General features: G+C 47.9%; 7 protein-coding genes across 7 annotated transcripts; 5 read left to right on the forward strand and 2 right to left on the reverse strand.

The window, feature by feature from the left end:
* Nucleotides 1-603: 603 nt before the first annotated feature.
* BKA55DRAFT_599059 (putative hmg-CoA reductase) lies at nt 604-2,965 on the forward strand (the record flags this gene model as incomplete). The annotated part of the gene is made up of 3 exons (XM_046196336.1): nt 604-663; nt 1,887-2,340; nt 2,400-2,965. 3 exons carry the CDS (start codon nt 604-606, stop codon nt 2,963-2,965), a joined length of 1,080 nt encoding a protein of 359 aa, XP_046042768.1.
* A 1,176-nt stretch (nt 2,966-4,141) lies between these two features.
* Nucleotides 4,142-5,038, reverse strand: BKA55DRAFT_716350 (uncharacterized protein; the record flags this gene model as incomplete). The annotated part of the gene is made up of 2 exons (XM_046200901.1): nt 4,662-5,038; nt 4,142-4,552 (listed from the first exon to the last, which is right to left on the reverse strand). The coding sequence occupies exons 1-2, from the start codon at nt 4,977-4,979 to the stop codon at nt 4,142-4,144; spliced, it is 729 nt and encodes a 242-aa protein (XP_046042769.1). The 5' UTR covers nt 4,980-5,038.
* A 1,712-nt stretch (nt 5,039-6,750) lies between these two features.
* On the forward strand, nt 6,751-7,709 carry BKA55DRAFT_526813 (uncharacterized protein; the record flags this gene model as incomplete). The annotated part of the gene is made up of 3 exons (XM_046188875.1): nt 6,751-7,463; nt 7,503-7,559; nt 7,607-7,709. The coding sequence occupies 3 exons, from the start codon at nt 6,751-6,753 to the stop codon at nt 7,707-7,709; spliced, it is 873 nt and encodes a 290-aa protein (XP_046042770.1).
* Nucleotides 7,710-8,166: 457 nt separating this feature from the next.
* On the forward strand, nt 8,167-10,013 carry BKA55DRAFT_599062 (uncharacterized protein; the record flags this gene model as incomplete). Its single annotated transcript, XM_046196337.1, has 4 exons — nt 8,167-8,297; nt 8,518-9,428; nt 9,491-9,795; nt 9,846-10,013. 4 exons carry the CDS (start codon nt 8,167-8,169, stop codon nt 10,011-10,013), a joined length of 1,515 nt encoding a protein of 504 aa, XP_046042771.1.
* A 1,110-nt stretch (nt 10,014-11,123) lies between these two features.
* Nucleotides 11,124-12,330, forward strand: BKA55DRAFT_716352 (uncharacterized protein; the record flags this gene model as incomplete). Its single annotated transcript, XM_046200902.1, has 2 exons — nt 11,124-11,690; nt 11,752-12,330. 2 exons carry the CDS (start codon nt 11,124-11,126, stop codon nt 12,145-12,147), a joined length of 963 nt encoding a protein of 320 aa, XP_046042772.1. The 3' UTR covers nt 12,148-12,330.
* Nucleotides 12,331-12,878: 548 nt separating this feature from the next.
* BKA55DRAFT_599063 (uncharacterized protein) lies at nt 12,879-13,903 on the forward strand (the record flags this gene model as incomplete). Its single annotated transcript, XM_046196338.1, has 2 exons — nt 12,879-12,902; nt 13,319-13,903. 2 exons carry the CDS (start codon nt 12,879-12,881, stop codon nt 13,901-13,903), a joined length of 609 nt encoding a protein of 202 aa, XP_046042773.1.
* A 1,026-nt stretch (nt 13,904-14,929) lies between these two features.
* Nucleotides 14,930-15,336, reverse strand: BKA55DRAFT_655180 (uncharacterized protein; the record flags this gene model as incomplete). Its single annotated transcript, XM_046197413.1, has 2 exons — nt 14,930-15,209; nt 15,274-15,336. Coding segments are annotated over 2 exons (343 nt in total), but the record flags the coding sequence as incomplete, so codon positions are not given.
* Between the last annotated feature and the right edge of the window lie 5,679 nt (nt 15,337-21,015).

Below are 21,015 nucleotides of genomic sequence, written 5' to 3' on the forward strand. Positions count from 1 at the left end.
CAGACAACCATTTAGCCATGCCAAAGCAGGACATTATCCAATCAGACACTTTCGTACAGGAACCCCACTCAGCTCTAGGGTAATCAACTTGCTAATTCTTTTGCAAGTTCGTAGGCTCAAAATATGGTCTCGCAATATAAAAGGCTTGGGAAGAGGGGACGTTGATCGGTTGAAAAGGGTTAGAAATGATTAACATTAGCCTCACGCAGCTTTTCACATTTTACAATCTGTTTCAACAATAAGTGGCCAAGAGCGAGATAATGGAGTAATAAGAATATGTAAAAGTTAGAAACTCGGAAACGATAAAATCTTATGTGTCACGCTGGATCACTCTACCGCTCAATCATGCTACTGTACACACTTCCAATTTGATATTGCTTAAGGGCACAAACGCGACTTCATGCCACCACCTTGGCTTTAGTCACCTCGCGGTTGTTACAATTTACTGCGCCCAATCTCCAAGGGCATATATCCCTCAAAAGCAACCTAGGGTAAGCTAGCAGCTAGGGGTATAGCGAGACAAGAAGGTGATTCGGCAGGCTATGATTATGCACAAGGAGATGAAGAAGCATCCAAATCGGCCCTGAGACTTCGGGTTTGTTGATGACTCAGACACTTCTGGACCTTTCTCGCCACTGTGTCGGGAGACATGCGTATCCATCTGTCTGACCTATCGCTTCGACCTGGGGATCTTGATCTCCGGGCACCACTAGGCGATGAGGTTCAATCATAGAATAGTCATTCTTTTGTCTGGTCATCCGAACCACGGATTCAACATCAAGTGTGTAGCCATATGAGTCGTCAGTCGTGGAGAACCTGTGGGCTCCAGAATCGCTGCTTGAGAAGATATGTACGACGGAACCATGCACGAGCCCATGATGGTCCGATAGAGCTGGACTATTAGGACAAAGGTTTGGGGATGAGGCGCACTTGCCGCAACGTAGCGACTCGTTGGGCCTTACAATATGGTTCTCTTCTGATGGCGTTCCTTGTTGTATGTTAGAGCCGTGTAGCTTCCATTGCGACCGTGCTACGATGTCACATTCCAGACAGTACGCAGACCAGCGTGGAATTAGGCGTGAATCTGTTCCTATTAGAGACATGAAACCCGTATAAGCTTCGTAGTTGAACTACCAATGCTCTAGGGCAGCCATTGGACTCTTATAGCATCTCAACTTCAGGCTCGCGATGATAGTTGCCGTTACAGTTGGCCTGTTTAGGACGTCGTCTGGGTTGCTGAACTTGGACAGGATACGAGCCATCCACAGCTTCACAATGCCGATGCAGAAGAAACAAAACTGATAGGTCTACGCTCCTAATTGCAACTCGACTCGAAAACCGACGTACATCCTCGATCTAGTTTATCATACTGTAGACTGAGAAGCCATGAACGGTATTGCGGTGCCTAGGTGTGAATGCTTTGATAGAGCGCGTGCTGCGCTTTCTCATACAGGATCACAATGTACCAATCCCTAACGGCCAAATATGCTAAGGAAACCAGGTGCTATCTGACGCTTAATTATCGTTTCCTTATTTAATATAGTTCTTCTTTAATCCATAATAGGTTGTATATTACTCTCCTCATACAAATCTAGACGGATACGTGATAGAAGGTCTAAAGTTGGCCGATGTAGGCGTTAGGCCAGGCATGGTACACAGGCAAGTGACGGCAATATCAGAGTTCTTCTCTATCAAAAAGAACAGATATACTGTACTTGACTCCCCCTCCTCGATCTGGATAACTCGATATCTCTCCAGGGAATACCAATCACCACTTTAAAAGAAGCTTTTGCCTCGAGAACACTGCTATGGCTCCTGATTCACGCGCCAAGACCCAGGTTTTGCATGATTTAGCGGACAAGTTCAACCATGCTGCAGACTTACAGCCGGAGAACCTGGAAAACGTATGTATCGAGAATTGCATAGGGTTCTGCAAAGTTCCACTTGGCATTGCAGGCCCGTTACGCTTGGCCGGAACACCCGTGCTCGACGATATCTATGCCCCTTTAGCCACATACGAAGCTACCCTTATCGCCAGCTGCTCTAGAGGATGCAAGGCCTTTAATGCCTCTGGCGGCATACATATTGAAACTCTGAGCAATGGCATGTCTCGCGGTCCTGTCTTTGTTTTCCAGAACCCTAGGCGGGCAGTCATCTTTGCCCAAGCGCTACCGGGTATGCAGAACGCATTCGCTAGGTGGGCAGAAGCGACTAGCAAGCATGTTAGGCTCAAGACTATCGAGCCTTCCATCATCGGTTCGCAGGTTCATCTTTTGTGCACCTATAGCTGTAGGAGCGCGGCGGGACAGAACATGGTCACGAAAGCCACACAGTACGCCTGTGACAAGCTGCGAGAGTCATTCGCCGATCAATACAACATCTTGGATTCTTCATTGAAGGTCAGCTAGCTTCCGACAAAAAACCCTCTTGGGGAAACGTGAAGCAGCCTCGTGGTGTTGAGACTTTAGTCTGGGGAACGATTTCACGAGAAGCCTGTCAGAAGATCCTCGGCTGCACCACCGAGCGCCTCTACATGGTCCAGAGGACTCTCAAAGAAGGCGGGATCAGGAACGGTCAGTTTGGTTCCAACATAAACACGGTCAATATCATCGCAGCCATGTTCATTGCGACCGGTCAGGACACTGCCAGCACCGCCGAAGCATCCTGGAGCCATCTGACCTCGGAACTTGACCCTAAGTCTGGTGCGCTTTGCATGAGCCTCTATTTCCCGTCCCTGCCTGTCGGCACTGTCGGAGGCGGTACAGGATACCCGATGCAGAAAGAGGCTCTCAAGATGCTGCGATGTGACGGAGACGGGCCAGACCAGAAGGAACGGCTGGCCGGGCTTATTGCAGCGTTCAGCCTTGCACTCGACGTCAGCACAAGCTCAGCTGTCGCGAACGACACCTTTACTGCCAGTCATATGAGGCTTGCTCGTGGAGAAACCCTGCAACCGCGTTTGTGATTGAATTTCGCTATTGTCTTACGTATATTGAGAGTAGGATGACAATATCCTTGGTCAGTCCGGAATACCGTGCTTGGAAGGTTGTGCACGTATGTATTGTATACGTAACTAGAGAAAGTAGTTCTTTGCAGCAGATAAATAGGCAGCTGGGACTGGACTTTTCCTTTCTTAACTGCCTTCTTCTCCTTCTATGTCGGTAACAGTGCATGGTGCAAAATTTCTTTCATTCTCTATATTTTACCTATTGGCTCTTTCATACCTCACAACCTGAAGCTAGTTCGCGAGCTATAAAGGAGGCTACGCATCGACTCATGTTGAGATAGGCTCTCTGCAGCACGTGGGCAAGGTTGTGGAACACAGCAGTAGATGAAGGAAGGAGAGGTGGATCGTTCGATAATGATTTTCTGCGTCAATATAAATACAAAATGGAAAATAATAGCCCTAGACTATTCTAATAATAGGCAGGGCATGAACGACTTGCAGATTGGCTCGCTCGGCCCAACCTCTTCAGCAGTGAAGAATCTCAAGTAACCCAATTGATTGGAATGTCCCTAATGCACAAAGTCAGAAGGGTCACTAGATCCACAGTCTTGTATATATGGCCATCCTTAGGTAGGAATGCTAGGATTCCACTTTCTGACTGTACGAAAAGCAGAGACTCTCCCTGCATACTTGTACCTCGACCTTTGAGGTTTCTCTCGGATAAGCTTCGAAGTCAAATGTAAGCAGAATCATCGCAAGATCCGGCAGCTTGATCGTTGCATCGCGGTGCTGACCCGCCAAAGTGACATTTCCTTCCGCTACCTTGAGAGGGTCTTCGCCACGATTGAAACATAAGATCCATCTTGCAAGACTGAAAAAGCCATTCTCTTCCAGTTTGTCAAATGAGAAAGAGATTGATTGGGATGTGTGAGTCGGAACAGCAACAAAATTGCGAAAGAGATGCGAACTATCCAGCACGTATGCAGCGGACTCCTGTCGAGAGCGATGTTGAATTGATTTGTGAAGATATTCTTAGCAAGGTCCAGAGTTCCCTATGGAGATGGATGGAGAGGTCAGTATGTGTACGCCTAGAATCAGGTAATTCGGAGACATACTGCTTGTACAACACAGTCGATCTTGGCTGCTACGCCTGGCTCATCAACAAGACGACGAAGAAGGTTGAAGGATGCCCCTTCAGTAAATGGCGCCTTCTGCGGCCATAATCCGTTCCGCCAAATGACGGAAATCAAGACAGCCTACATCGATGCTGGAGTTCTGCAGCTTCTCATCGGCTTCTTTGATACGGTTTTTGTACCATTGCCTGATCTCTTCCTGCCTTTGAAGACGAGGTAGGTTCATGAAACCATAGAATTCACTGATCTCTTCCGGAGTGCGGTTGAACAGCTGTTCTTGGGCGTGACACTTGAGATTCACAGGACTCGTATCAGACAGTGCATCCATATCCACCAGGATGGTTACTTTGGCCTGGCTTCGAGATGTTCCTGGCAGTTCGTTGAGGCACCTTGCGAGGTCCCTGGCCATGAGTGAAGCATGTAGCTCTGAGTCCAGGCGCCTGGCCATGAGTGAATCATTAGCTTTGGTCCTCTAATGAGCTTTTGGAGGGCTTGACTGCCATACTCAACTAGTTGTAGTTTCCAGCTTTAGCCAACAGAACTAACTCGAAAGGACGGAAAAATAAAGCTTCGAAACTTACCAAAGCCCGGTCTTCTTCGCTGAGGTTTGTAACCTGGCTTATAGCCTGCTCTGTCAACAAGCCATTTAGGCGAATCTTGAGGGGATTTCCGAGTTCAGGGAAGTGACGCTTGAGTAACCTGTCCAATTGTTTTTGGTCATCAGGTTTCAAAATTGCCAGGCTAAAGTCAACAGGCCGAGGCTCAAATATGATAACCAATTCGACGTCAGGCGCGTTTTTTGCCCATTGTAACAGAAGCATAAATGCTGCTATGTTGTCGGCATCCGGGGCGTCATTGCGGACTATCACCAGCTTCTTGGTTCCTTGTTGGGCAGTCATTTTGGCGTTTGAGTGAGGAGCGAAGGAAGAATGGAATGGCGAAGCGATGGCAGGATAGGTATCTAGTTGAAGGTGAAGAAGGCTATGTACATGAGCCCGAGGAAAGCATTCTTACGCCATATATATAGTGAAAGATCGTGCAGATCCTCTGATTCAGGCCTCCACATTTTCGATGGCTCAGCTGTGATTCAGATCTGGCTTGTGATATGCCTTGGCGATGGTGTTGACCTCAGCCACTGGTCCGAGATTACGGCCCACATGGCCCAGTTTGAAATCAGGGTCCAAATGTATCCGGACGTCTGAGGGTGTGCTCTCTTGAACCTCATTTACTACAATACCTCATCTGCTCGTCAATTCACCAAATGTTTTCGTAAATAGTTACTGGCCCTGAGATCAATCTGCCTCTACCCAACCGTCATCTTCATCTCCGCAGCACTGAAGACGAGAGGTCATGGAACAGACCAAGATCATACTTGTCGCGGTTGTCGCCATTCTTTTTTGGGCCGCTCTGCATTTCTCCTAGTCTGCATACTCCTCAAGCGCACCTTTTGTAGATGGCACGAGCGGCATGTCTCTCTCTAGCACTCTGTTAGCTCGTCGCACTGTTGCTACTACGCCTGGCAGCGCTCTTTGCGCCTTCATCATCCCGTGTACCTAGAAAGAACCAAGAAGTGGATAACAAAACTTCGTCTCAATCTACACATGGGTACTTTGCTCGCTTATGCGGACATAAAGGTTCCAAGGCGGGAAGTCCTTCAAGAACATAGGATATGGAGGCCCAAATCTGGACCATAGCAGGGATCTTTGTCGACCGTCCAGCTTAGCATCAGCCACGAGACAGTGGAACCGTATGACAACACGAGGATGAGCAATAGGGATCACGTTCACCTAGGAAGTGATACCTCAGCAATAGAACAAGTCAACTGTCGGCACAGCCAAGTGGTATACAACACCATGGACTCGCCTGCTGAGTATCTAAAGGCCGCAAGGAACAGAATTTTCCAGCTTCCAATACCAGGTGCGCCACCGCCTGTCTACAAAGTCTCATCTTAGCGGAGCAGCGGCCATACTAGGACTCTTCAAGCATCACCCCATCCTACATGTCGAGCACAGGGCCAACTCAAATGACGTATGGGTTGTACGAGCTTCATGCCTGATATTTCGTGCCCACCTTGGAACATCTGAGATGCGCGTAACTCAAGCCGATGAGATAACCGGAATATCCATGCATGATGAGTTATATATTGTCGTTTAAGGGTTACTCTCACCGTAAATAGTCTCAAGAAACTATATCAAAATATATAACAGAGAAAGATGAGGAAGGGAAAGCAATATAACACATTCTCTCAAATGGCTATTCTTACTGGTGTCGACTAAGCCTAGCCTTCGTGAATGACACGCGTAATGGTGGTGATGCTATATATTTTGTCTAACGACCCTAACTTCTATAAGACCATCGCGTGGTTCAGACTCAGCTTTACTCCGACGCGAAGTGCAATAGTATCTTGCTACACCTTGTTACATGCCCTACAATACCACATCACCTTACAAACCGCCTTGCACTGATAGTCCTGTTTAATACCTTACATCACTCCAGAGACGAAAGCGGACGCCTGCAGCATTCGAATACTACTTAATCAAGGGGCATTTTCCCTTTTCTGCTTGAACCCCAAACGACATGACACTCTTCTCACACCTAAGGAAGACCGATGGCGGTATAGAGTAGAAGATTGTATAGTAACAACCACAAAACACCTGAGCATCAAACGCCATGTCGTTCCATCTCTTTCCCCTTCTACCGCTCGATTTGCGAGTGCAGATATGGGGGATCGCTCTGCGGAGTGCGGCCATGTCAGTTGTCTCCCTTAGCTTGGACACCATGTGCTCCTCGAAAAGCGGATTATCCTGTCCTTCTGAGACAGTTCGGCAAGCTGGGTCACATCGTATTGCGCTATCATGCAAAGAGGCCTTAGCTGAATGGGAAAGAAATACAAGTCTCTTCTCGGAGTGGGCCTCTGTCAGGTTCTGCGTATCTCGAACCATCTTCTTGCTGCTTGACCTAGCGCAGCTGAAGTCTAACGCAATGAGCGAGACGCTTCTATTCACAGGCATGATTTCGCGTATCCAGCATGTTGCTTTCTTTGCAGAATCGGGAATCAAGCTGATGGAAGTCCTGACGATCCTCACCAATCTCACTTGTATAGAGACTATCTTCATAATTGTACCAGAATGCCCTGTCGAAGATATGCCATCTGTAGATCGCCACAGGATCCAGTCAACGGCGCAGTTTTTGGCCAATCTGACGACTGAGTCACCTCCGACCACAGGTTGTATCGCGACTGAACCAGTCGACCTTTATCTAGAAGGCAGTTCTCCCGATCCCAAATTCGAATCGTTCTATACCGGCGTTGATGCTCCTTCCGTAGAACTTGTTATGTCACGGTGCAGCAAAGACTGTCAACACGACCGGAAACCTGCCAAACGGTCGATTGGTTACTCTCTGCTTGACTGTACATGATATAGATACCTTGTCTCTGCACAGAGTGGCGTCGTTCGCTATTACATCCGTGTATACCGAGGGTCGGGCGCAAATGGATGCAAGCTGGGCGTAGTCCTATGGTAACAAGCATAGGTTTCATGGGTCACTGTGAGTCCTGCTTGCCATCAGTGATGCTTTTCAGTTTCGAGGAGCAGAACTTACGACTGGACAGTTTCCATAGACCGAGGTAAAGATATACCCGAATAGATATCCCTTGGAACTAAGATCCATAAGTCAACTCAGGAGAAACATTGTGTAGCACAAATATCGGGCATTCTCTTGGCCAAAACCGTGTATAGTTTCGCCATTGTATCCTGGAAGCGTCCACGACGCTTGCTTCTTACAGGCAGAGTGCCATACACCGTATACTGTGCTCCCTCCCTACTTGCCAGCACAGTAGGCCGATTTGAAATACTCCCCGTTCTGGAAGATGTCCATTTCAACAGCGTTCAAATTCGAGGGCTGTTTCTCTGCTTTCCAAATGATCCCGTAGACAATCCAACAATGGCTCTGTCATTTTCTTTAAAGGCAACTAGACAGCTTAGAAGCTCCTCCAATGTCTTGCAATATTGATTGTATATCACTCCCCTACTTACAGAACGTTAAGAGGAATCACCGCAAAGCCATCGAGAAGATCATCATATCAGCATGTTCCAATCCAAGCCGATCCTTAGCCAGGACATCTGGCGCAGCGACCGTGACATTGTGGCGTCTACTTCCAGACGAGATGTAGCCCTGCATTACGAGCGGGCAAGGTCGATATTCCGTCATAGTGGTACGTCCAAAGCCTTTATTGGAGAGCGTCACTAAACAGTTTGGCAGGTCTGTCACAACAGGATATCGAGAATCTAACTCCGAAATTCTGGGATTTCCATTCGATTGTAAGTCTGGCAGATCTGAGCGCATACCTGTACCATACTGATCAAGGCAATGGAGTGATTGCTGCTCGCGACATGACGGCCTTCATCATCGTAGCGATACAGGTAAACCTATGTATAGGACACTTTGTTCCTTCGTCAAAGGGCGACCCGACCTACAAGACTTGGTTGATAAGCTCCTGAACTTTGATATCTGCGGTGGATTTATGCTGACCGAAGCCGATCATGGTTTGGACGCTCGTAACTTGGAAACGACGGCCACACTACTGCCTGATGGCTCCTACGATCTACATACCCCCCACGTAGGAGCTTCAAAGGCAATGCCTCTGACAACGCCCTACTGTGGCATGCCTCGCATAGCTATAGTATTTGCTCGCCTCTTAGTTGACGGGAAAAGCCATGGCGTGAAGCCCTTCCTCGTTTGTCTCAGCGACGCTTGCGGAATGCGGCCCGGGGTTACATCACGTATTCTGCCCACACGGCCGGGTACGAAACCGTTGGATCACTCTCTGACGGCATTTAACCATGTCGATTTGCCCTTCAGTGCTCTGCTCGGCTCATCCTCAGAACCGGAAAACGATCGTCTTGATTTTCTACGCCAGATTTGGCGGGTGTCAGCTGGAACGTTGTCCCTCTCTATAATGGGCATCTCCGCCATCAAGGTTGGAACGCGTGTAGCTGCTGTCTACATCGAGCGAAGGACGATCACGGCACCCGATGGACCTGTACCCGAAGAGATCATGAGCTTCAGCACCCAGCAGCGTCCAATTGTCGAAGGATGGGTGCAAGGCAAGGTCTTGCATGCATTCGCTCGTTGGACCATAGGGATGTGCCCTAATCTTAGCGATGCGACGCAGCACGCGCTTGCCACAATTTTCAAGGCGACAGTAATGAAAGCCTCCCAAATCTTGAGACCCCTCACCGAAAGGTGCGGGTGGCAGGGCCTCTGTGCATATAATCAAATAAGCGAGCTAGATTTAACATTCCAGGGAATCTCGATTGCCGAAGGAGACACACTACTGTTGTGTATTCGTATGTGCTCAGCTGATTTTTACCTGCTGACATTATCGTGACACTGACGATTTATTTCCTAGATTTCATGTCAGAGCTCCTGGGAGAGAAACTGGGGCTCCCACAAGCGCGCAACAGATTGTCACGCTTGGCGCAACGCGAGGACAAGTTAATGCTAGATATGAAATCACGACTCGAAATGATCGGGGGGTATAAGGAACATCGCGGTCCCGCCTTCGATCGTCACATTCTCCCTCGATGTCGATTACTGGCTGAAGCGATTGGAAATCGCATGGCTTATGAGGCCGCCGAAACCTCGGGGCTCTCACCAGATGTGCTCACATTGTATGAGGGCATCTGCATGTGCGAGGATCTAAACCATTTGCCGGTGATGGGGCCACAATGTCGAGCAGATGCCCAGTCTCAATCTCTGAGCAGTACAATAATGTCTTGGCCCAGATCAGATCGGAATCTGCTTCTCGGTCTGACTTGGATGATTATGTGACGGCACCTATCATGTCTGAAGAATCGTGGGGGTCTTTCACGAACAGTTTACATGCATTCAAGCACCCGCACGATGTCGCGATCCCTTGTTCGAAATTATAAACATCCGCTGGTTTTTAGTCTACCCTCACTATCGGTAGTCTGTGGCGCTTTATCACTTTTGGTAGCTTGCGACAACAAGTGCCAGGTTTTCCCCCGGAAAATCGATTTATAAAAGATCCTTATCGCCCAACCAGAAAACAATGATCAATGCGGATGAGGCTTTGGACAGACGCGCAAATCCAGATGGAATATTATTTCCACCATCTTACACACACCTGGATAGCTCTGGTAATGAGCAGCGGCCTTACACGTACTAGTTGAGTTCGAATTTAGATATTACAACAGCACTACTGGAGTTGGCTCAACGCTCAGAACAGTAGAGAAGTGAACCAGGTGCCGTCTCTATTGGTGTGATGAAGCAGGTCAAGGAGGCAAGGCTCTGTCAGCAGTGTAAGCGGTCGTGAACGTGCCTTGAGCTATAACAGCGGAAATGTACAGCAGACCCAAGCCGTCTCTTCTCTTCTGATATGCTCAAATGTGAATGATGAGTATTTACGCGCGCGAGAGAGAGATAAGAAAGAGGGCGGGGAGAGAGAGCATAGGACAGAGACGATTCATCAACGGTGTTTTTACATTCAACCGATACAGGAGATGATATTAGGAGAAAAGAATAATGTGCAGTACTGTAACTTGTATTTTCCTCCGCTCATTCATGGGGGCTGTTTTGATGACCCGTAGCCGGACCGATGCACTCGGCGTACAAGAAGCTCAACTCAAAGGTTCGATTTCGGTGCTTTTCCTGAAAACGCTCTGGAGTTAGTGATACGTCCAAAATTGGGAGAAAGATATTGCAACTCCATTTTTTCTAGACCGCCAACAATGGATTATAGCAAAGAATCATTTTCTTCAGAGGCATGCATGTTGGCGGCCAAAAGCAGACCGAAAAAAAAAAGAAGAAGAAAAAGTCCTATTTCAGCCTGGACAAACCGATGATGCAAACAAGTAATATTCATAGGATAATTAACCTGCCATCGCCTACTCGGCCTGCAGAACCGTGTACATCAACACTCAAGCAGATGATCCTAGATCTACCATACAAGCTGAAACCTTACCGCATCAGCATCATTATTCTCATCTGATTCTTTGAAACTTCAGGACCTCCATATCGATATGACGAGCATGAGCTGGACCGCTTTGCTGAGGTCTTCTATCATCGCCTTCTGTCAAGAGCTCCAACATATAAAAGAGCCAGATGCGGTGCTCAGAGAAGAGCTGGCTGTAGTTGAAGATCGTTCGAGGAGGAGGCTCGAAAATTTCGCACTGCATCCAACGTTTGACGGCGTACCTAGCCTCCAAGAAGAGCTACTTGCAGATGGTCGGCATATGAGAGACCTCGAGCTCGCGCACGTGGCTTCCAGGGCCCAGAGGCTTGAGTTATATGACGAAGCAATGGAAGAACTAACCGGAAGGATGCTAAGGGAACAGTTCGATATCTTGGGCCTAGCGATGATACAGAAGTTGGTACCAGGGTTATCTGTATCCCTAAACCAGGATGAAGACGACTCTATCCTTCCTTGTCCCGATGATGAGCAACCGTCGGCCTCTGAGTGCCAGCCGAACAATGTAGCGGCGGGAGATGCACATGTGCAGGCTCCCGATCATGAAACAAGATGGGACGACGAGTCCAGTCAGACGGTCCGGCCAACGGCAAACACATCCGTGACGTGGTGTACTTTGGTAAGGCGACCAAGATACGGCTCCGCAGGGTGCAATATCCCATGTACTAATGCCATTGTAGCGCAGGAGAGATCAAGCTGATCCCCACGGCAATAGCGGTCGGGAGCGGATTTATCGCGCGATGACGAGACGAGCATCCCTCAAACAGAGAAGAGCGAGGCACCACCGTGAAAATTCGCCATCGCCACTTGCTACCGAAGTTCAAGTGCTGCATCAACACGACGATTCTGAAAAGGCCCTGATCCGTAAGAGAGGTAACACCTTATGCAACAAGGCTATGAACATGGGAGTTGATGGACACACCACCTGCATACTGGTCTTCAAGAATCCAGTTCACGACGAGTGGGTGTCTGCGGGACACATACCGGAAGGTCAAACGATCCCAAGCCTTGACGCTATAGTAAGTATTGCCGTAGCCACGCTCTTCCTGTCTTTGACTTACAGTAGAAACAGGTAGCCGAGCATATGGGACGTCGTCAAGAGGCCGGAACAGACTCGCCCTCCATCAAAGTTGAGAACAGTAGCCCAAACACCGCAATGGGAAGAGAACGGGATTACATGAACATGATTGTACACGAGGGCATAGGTTGTGCAAAGTAATGATGGATGGATCATGCTCACCTGGAGGATGGGCGAGCGGCCCACAATTGATTGAAAATGATTGAAATTCCATATTTCTACACGTCACCATCTTGAAGGATGATACCTAGTACAACCTTGTAGGCAATCTATTGCAATTTTAATTCAGTCATTTCCGCTCTGCTCACTGGTCCTCGACAAACAGAGACGTCTTGGCCAACTATATTGTATCATCATCGCCAAGTTCAACGAGCTTTGTCCCACGACAGTTCCAAGTGCTACATGTAAATGTCCCTTGGTCTATATTTTAGTTTGTGAACCAATGTTGTGGTGTTGTTGCACTGCTTAAAGCTATTTCAAAGTTTTTACATGCGAAGGTTAAAACTCGGAACCCGGAACTCGGAGCTTGACATTGCTTATTGATTATTGATTATTGATAAGGCATATCACGGGATGTCCTGTATGACATCTCACCTACTACAGTACACCATGATCAATCTCTCATGTTCCTATGTTGTCAGATCCCCAGTCTTATCGACCCGCGTCTTAGAACGTGATAGATGAGTACAGCAGCTCATCTTTCCGTTGACATTTGCGCAGTACCTGATAATGGAGACCTTCCCGTTCCATACTGTACGTACGCCAATTGTCCTTTGCGACCTATTTCGAGACGCAGATTCATCTACAATCGCAACCTTACACATAGGCTATGTCCAATTAGTGAAAGAATCATTTTTGGCCGTCTGAACTGGCTTTCACATACACGCTAACATTGTCCCGCCTAGGGGGTTAGTATTTCGGTAGCTTACGTCCTCCTCCAGACGTTGAGTCGAGGAAGAATATGGACTACTTCCCGTGTGTGATCGAGATAGGTGCATTCGAACCAAGATGACGTCAAACGCAAACATATCTATTAATCATGGAGAGCGCAGTTTGCTATTCATAAAATGTGAAAATTCATCTCTCAGGGTAAAAACATCAAACTCAATCTCATATTCAAGCCCACGGCAATACGGCAATTTGGAATCACACTGCTCCATTATCCTAAGCTTTCTACCTCCTGTAGGCATGGCTTGCCCCACGCAAATATAACCACCCGACTACGCGAAGCCATCGCCAATTGGAATACGCATCTCCAAGGTATCAAAGATCCGGACGATGTCTTTCGCCAGGAGCGAGCCCGTATAAGCGACACGTCGAAGAAACGAATCGAAGAGTTTTATCTCAATACCCTGCGGGACAATGACAACAACAACAATAACGATAATGTTGCCCTTCTTTTGCGAACGCTCCTCTCTGATGGTCAGCAGATGAAGGAGCTTGAGATGGAGCACGAAGTCACCCGAACCAAGAAGCAAGAGCTACAAGATGAAGTAGCTAAGAGTGTAGGGAGAAGGATTGTCGCAGATGTAATCGACATCCTAGGCCTCTCTGCAGAGCAGCATCTGATGCCTGCAGTACCTCCCCCACCAGAAGAGGCTACATCGACCACCAAAGACCACGTCGACAGCGCGAGCCTGCCAGTTCCCGATGATTCGGACGCACCAGCAGCTACAATGGGGCTTACCACGCGAACCCGAAGCTACAACAACGGAAGAATGGCGGAGCCCGTCAGAAGGTGGCGCCATCGATAGGCCCATCCGTAAGCGAGGGTGATAACTCGGTAAGTCATCAAACAGTCAAGGTTGTCATTAACCTAGTTATGTATTGTCTGTCTTTTCTTCCTTACTGCTCAGGGTTCTCATCTTGTTGTTCCATACCGATGCTTCACACTCGTGTCTTTGCTTTACTCTTTTTCCCTTTTTTTTTCTTTTTCGTTTTTCTTCCCCTTTTCGTTCTTTGTTCCAAGCTCTTCCGAAACCTCCTGTGCTGGGTTAACTTACCATTTTTTTTTCTTTCCTTCTCATCACGATAACTAGAGACCTATCCCACTGACAGTGACTTAGCTCAAGAGAAAGCGCCAGCCAGATAAAGATGGCGAGCGGAATATAAAGCAGGAAAAGAAGACACCCCGGGTCTCAGCAAGACAAACCCCGTCTTCTCCTGGAAAAGCCACCTTTGACAGCGTAAGATCATTGCCGGCGCCTTGTACTAGATCGGGTAATTTACTTCAGCATAGCAATGAGGAAGATGTCATCTCCAGCAGGAAGGCGATAGAGTCACAGTACAAGAACATCAGACTTGATGTCAGCCGCCCCTCTGCTCGTGTAATGCTCCGGAGACATCCCTCTCGACGCGGCCTGTGGACTTGCTTGATATTCGTTCCGCAAGTCCAGGCGGATATGAGTTTTGATACTATGGTCAACCGATTCATCATGCCTGCATTCGTCCAGCTCGCCAATCGCCGACGAACGGAAATATCCGGGGGGGCAAGCAGCTCTGGAAAATGCGCAGCTACCTGTGAATACTCGCAGTAGCCTTAACAATACTGGAGAGGGAGAAGGAGAGATGGAGAAGGAGCATTTGAAAATACGGGAGGGCAATAGCTTCGGTGTGCCGTGGAAACGATATAGCGTCTGTAAGCTCAAACGAGGAGTAATATTGAAAAGCGTTTTACGACCCAGTCCATCTACTATCACCTGAGAACTAAATGCGAGCTGGGTAGGAATATAGATTTATCCGCAGTTACTAGGTCTGCGCTCTGTTCAGCACCAAAGACACTATGACGCGCCACGGTCCTGGGCCGCCCGCCGTCTCTCTTCGCGAATCTTGTTGACCATCTCCTGCATCGCGCCTTCTCCATGATCTTCGTCGTATCGCCCTGAGTCGATGAGGAACCTTGCTTTCGGAATTCCGTTGCAGTTATAGTCGGGGCTTTGCGACATGCCTTTCATTCTACAAAGTTGGTCATCGCCGATCACCAGTGGGGTCGGGCTAGTCCGCGAAGCTTGGACCATGGCATGGAATAACGCCATCGTAGATATATCGGCAATGTCTATGCTATCAGAAAAGAGGTTAAAAAGAAATGATCAACAGTGTCTTCTGTCGGAGCAGCATTACATACAGAGACTGTGGTCCGCGACCGTCATCTTCGTCATGAGCCGAGATGAGCAGTCCAGACAGCATGGTCAGCTCAAGCTTGCGACGCAAATTTGCAGATCTGCAGTAACAAACACAGCACGATTACCAAAGTCTTTATTGAGGACCAAGCAGAGGGAAAGTTGAGTGGAAGACTGACTCTCCCAGCACCCGGCGTATTTTCGCCGTGGGCATCAACCGAAAATGTTTTATGTAGAAAAATGATCCAAGACGCCAGTTTTGGAAGGTGCAGCTCTCGTGATGCCTGTGGCATACTCTATCCATCTAATGCCTGAACAGATTATACAGTATCTGAACACGCTTTGTTCAGGAAGGAGGCAACTGCCATAGCAGTGCATCCTCGTGAAACAGCTTTATATATGCCTGTTAGACAGGGCGTTTCCTTGGGGTTGTAAACTACCCTAGAGCCGAGCTCATGATAATTAAGCCTTGTTGACATCGTGCCGCGTCCTGATGCCTACATGATACAGAAATGAACAGACGAGGTCAGCTGAGTGACCTCGACTTGATAGTCGGCTTCATGATGGCAAATTGTGGGACGACATGCAAGATTACCCCTTCGAACGTGAACCTGTCACCGGCGTCTGGGTGTTGAGATTGCTTTTCGGGATGGTAACATCAAGTACGTGGTGACATCATACTCAGCGTCTAAAAAAGAACGCAAGCCAATGGGTTGGGTGACCCGAACAGCCCGAAGTGGCTGGGCGAATTGAAGGGTCAAATTTTGACAGTTCTCGAGCCCACCACGTAATGGGTCTTAACCAAATTCGATCTAGCGTGGTCGCTTGCTTCCACTCATTTAAATTCTCCTTTTCTCTCGCCCGCAGTCTCTGTTTCTTTCTTCTCTACAAGCTCCTGCGGTTGTAGGACAGTCAGAGATACTTTTTATTTTATTTTTATGTTTTAGTCTTCTTTCTTGTTTGTCTTTTTCTTTTATTTTATTTTTATTTTTTTATACCAGTAGGTCATGTCGTTTGTCCGTTATAGGACTCTTTGGACAAGTAAGCATTCTGTGTAAGCTCGATCAGTCCGTGTCGTAGAAACTACCGGCACCGTGCTAGCTATGGCGGACAAATTTGACAGTGAGTTGGCTCATACCGTCCTAGATTGGCGGCGGCGGCAGCTTTAGTTCCTGGCCAAGCCTCTGCCGTTAGATAAACTCTTGATTGCCATAGTGATGATGAGGCCCATATCGTCTGTAGTATAGGTGGGCAAACATCCAAAACGAAAAAGCGGCCAATCTCGGCTTTCATAGGACTGTAGGTATGGACAAATGGGCCTGGTTCCTGAATGGGTGACACTCCGTCCGGTTTCGGCATAGGCGATTTTGGGACGGTGGGCCCCCACGTAAAATTCTGACAAAGGAACGGGCCAAATTGGGCTCGCCTTTACCCATGCATCAATCTACTACGCATGAACCCCAAGTTTGAAAAGTTCAAAAATCGCCATCGACGGAGCATGTCCTAGAGGCAGTTAGAGCCTTCCATTCAAAACCGTACAATCCAATTGCACTTGCGCTCGAGTCGACTTTGTCTTCAGATCTACGCACAACTGTGAGTGCCATGACACCATGCCATTACGCTGGCGGCTTGGTTTGGCCGAAAGGGCACTAGTCACTAATGCATGCTTACATACGTTGCCTACTTTATCGTCCTCATCTCCTCGAGCCCCTGTACTAGTGCGCGTGCTGTCACTCCGGGTAACTTACCTAGCTTCAGTCTGATTTGGACGATCTGCGCGGTCCGAGTATCGCTTCTTCAGCACCTTGCTTCGATCTTGGTCGCTAGTCAGTGCCCATCTTAGCTTTCGCGTAGTTCACAGGACATCCCGGACTGCATGCATGCAATTCATTCAACTGAAGCAAATCATGGGTCCATCAAAGCATGAAACTGGATAAATAAAGCAGAAAGCACAGACGCAGAGACGAAGAGCGAGAAAAAGAGTAATAATGAAAATATAAAAATGCGGAGGGAAAAATGCGGAGGCTGGAAACCAGAATAAAATTTAGCATGTGGAGTCATTTCTCAAGTTATTTTACGCGACACTATGAAACGAGATATCCACGTCAAAGGTTTTTCTTCTGCTCTGCGAGTACGTTATAGGGAGCTACGGTGTGCCATAAATGCACTAGATCATCAGCGCAACGGTGCTTAATCTCCGAGCGACAAAATCCGCTTCCGCTGCGGCTGTTTTCCGCTTCTCTGATCAATGACAGCTCAAAAAGAAAGTGGATCAAGAAGCCGTTTTCCCTACTCAGGTCGGGACTTTTACCTGCATCGCGGCGCAGCCAAGCGACATCCTAAAACAGTGATCCAACAAGAAAGACGGGAAAGTCGAAATAGAACGAGGCAAAATGGAATCTCTACTCCACAAAATGGTTGTCATGACAGTCATTGCTGCTGGCAACTACGTTGAACTGTAGAAAGTTCAGTGGCGCATCCGACTTGGCCATTTAACTGCAACGAAACAACAGGCTACCCTACACTAGCTAGTATCCAACAGCGGCAGAAATGTGCCGCCGCCAGGAGCTCAAGGGCCCGGCCACTAGATCGGCGATTAAAAGTCCGTTTTGGCAGTTGTTGCGCCACGTGATGTGGGTTCAATGCAGAGCAGACTTTGTCGATCGCAACTACCGATGTAACCTCAGCGCTGAGCGGACTGCAGCAGGTGGGGGCAAGCTAAATACGGAACCACGGAAGGCCGAAATAGGAAGTTGAAGAACAAAATCGACAGCGGTATCGTAAAATCGAACCCATAACCACAGCATCATGAGCAAAATCTTTGTAATGGACGATACAGGGCGAAATTTGAAATAGAAAGCTTCCTATCCCCGAACCAGGCGGGTTTTTACCACGCGCATCATCGAAAAGGTATGGAAAATGGATTCGCAAAGTTAGTTATGGATGGGAAGGTATCGGATTGTTTTGAGTGGCATACCCTATTCTCCTGGTACAGTCAGTAAATGGAAAACACGGTATCTTGCATAACACTTTTGCTTTAGCAACGAGACAGCCATGGCCAATCGCACTGTTACGCAGGGCTGCGACATCTCCTTGCACTCTTCTAAGTTATGATCTATCGTGGAGTATGGGTAGGAGCAAGTGATTTACGATCATGTCGAGTCTATTCGATCCCATGACTTGCGGTGGATACCCCGTTCATAATCAGATTCATAACATGAAAATGGCCTTTCCGGATAAGCTTGCAGCATTCATAGTCGCAGTGCGACTTTGTGGAATAGTTCTTCAAGTTACGTTACATGTTGTCGCCAGGCCTGACCTTCACAGCCTGACGAAACAAGAGAATTGGGAACGACGAGCTGTCGCCCGCATGCCATCGACTCCAAAATCGGCCTTTTTGATTGACCTGGACAAGATGGGACGACAAGCCAGATAGTGCCCGGTTCCTGGCTGTTGTGTTTGATTGGTGGCATCGTACTGAATGACATCATGTGTCAAAAGTCCAAAAAAGGGCAATATGATTAAAGTGGCTAGACGAGTAGAAGCGGCCAATTCTTGACGGCTTTTGTGCTGATTCCGTAATCGTCTTAACTAGATTCGATTTAGCGCCGTCAGTTCTTTCTGCTTATTTAAATCACTTTCTTACCCGCAATCTTATTTTGTTTCTGTTTTTTCAGCTCATCGCAGGTGAGGATCGGTAGAGCAAATCTCCCACTCCCAGATGAATGAGGTTCGGTAGAGCAGTTCTCCCACTCAGAGGTTCGGTAGAGTCAATCTCCCACTCAGAGGTTCGGTAGAGCAGTTCTCCCACTCCAAAATGAATGAGGTTCGGTAGAGCAAATCTCCCACTCAGAGGATCGGTAGAGCATATCTCCCACTTAGAGGTTCGGTAGAGTCAATCTCCCACTCCAAAATGAATGAGGTTCGGTAGAGTAGATCTCCCACTCAGAGGATCGGTAGAGAAATCTCCCACTTAGAGGATCGGTAGAGTAGATCTCCCACTCAGAGGTTCGGTAGAGTCAATCTCCCACTCAGAGGATCGGTAGAGTCAATCTCCCAGTCAGAGGTTCGGTAGAGCAGTTCTCCCACTCCAAAATGAATGAGGTTCGGTAGAGAAATCTCCCACTTAGAGGTTCGGTAGAGTCAATCTCCCACTCCAAAATGAATGAGGTTCGGTAGAGCAAATCTCCCACTCAGAGGATCGGTAGAGCATATCTCCCACTCCAAAATGAATGAGGTTCGGTAGAGCAAATCTCCCACTCCCTAAGTCGGCCAGATGCACAAAACTGGCAGCATATTCAAAATTTCCCTTTTTTTTTCTCTCTTAAAGAGTTTTTTCTTTTTCTTTTTTTTCTTTTCTTTTTAGTCTTCTGTTTTTTGTCTTTTGTTTTTGTTTTTCTTTTTTGTATGTATGTCTTGGTTTTGTCTTTTTTTTTCTCTCCTTTTTTTTTTTGTCTCCTGTTTCGTAGATATAAGATGTATCCTCCGTAAATTAATCCAGGCCGTGCCGTAAGTCGATTGTAGATGGACTAGTAGGCGCCCCGTGTAGACTTGATCGCTTCGCGTCGTTGAAACCCATAGTGATATGCTTGCTTCGGCTGTGACGGACAAATTTGGTCATAAGCAGGCTCATACCGTGCCAAATTGGCCGCGGCGGCCTTTGGCTTTGGTCCAGTTTCGGCTGTTAGATGAAACCACTCCTGATTGCCACCGTGACAATAAGGCCTGTAGCGTCTGCTGTACATGTGGGTGAGCATCCAAAGCTGGACGCGGCCAATCTCGGCTTTCACAACAAGATTGTGAGCGGCCGAATATGTGCGATTTGGTGACGTTCTTGAACGCGTGGCACTCCGTCCGGTTTCGACCTGAATGCTCACATATGGTTTGCTATCCCGAGGATTGGCCATTAGACACGATGATTCTACAAGGCACATTGGCAATTTTAGGACGGCCATGGCTGCCCATGCTAGATTTTGACCAAGAGTGGCCAAATTGGGCTCCTTTTGCTATATGTCAAACTAGGTAACCATCCTGCACGTGAACACCAAGTTCCAAAAGTCTAAAAATCGCCGTCGTTGGGTGTTTTCTGGAGGAGATTGAGGCTTGTTGTACAAAAGCGTACTAACCGATTCCACTTGCGCTCGAGTCGGCTTTGGCTTAGGACCTACCCATAGCTGTGAGTGAGCCTTGACACCATGCGTACCCGCGACAAGGCACAGACTCACTACAATGCTGTTGAACATGCCATTCCGGGTAGCTTGCCTAGCTTCAATCTAACTTGGACGATCTGCGCGGTCCGGCATCGCTTCTTCAGCACCTTGCTTCGACCTTGGTCGCTAGTCAGTGTCAAATTTTAGCTTTCGCGTAGTTCGCACGACATCCCGCATTGTGGGGACTATATGCATGCAATTCATCCAAGTGAAGCACATCATGGATCCATCAAAGCATGGCAGTGGATAGGCAAGCCAGAAAAGCATAGACGCAGAGATGAGGAGCGACAAAAAGATTAATAATAGAAATTTAAAAAGGCGGAGGGAAAAAATCCGGAGGCTGGAAACACGAATCAATTTAGCGTGCCGAGTTGTTTCACGCGGCCTATGAAATGAGGTCCCCGTCATGGGTTTCTTCCCATCTGAGAGTACAGTCTCCTTCAACGGTGCGCGAGTCAGAGCTTTCGCGTCGACACTAAATCAAGCGTCACTGAAAATACGGAGCCACGCTGTGCCATAAACACCCTAGATCATCAG

Source organism: Fusarium redolens (genome assembly GCF_020744475.1).
Source record: "Fusarium redolens strain MPI-CAGE-AT-0023 chromosome Unknown BKA55scaffold_24, whole genome shotgun sequence".
In the NCBI taxonomy this organism is placed as follows: Eukaryota; Fungi; Ascomycota; class Sordariomycetes; order Hypocreales; family Nectriaceae; genus Fusarium; species Fusarium redolens.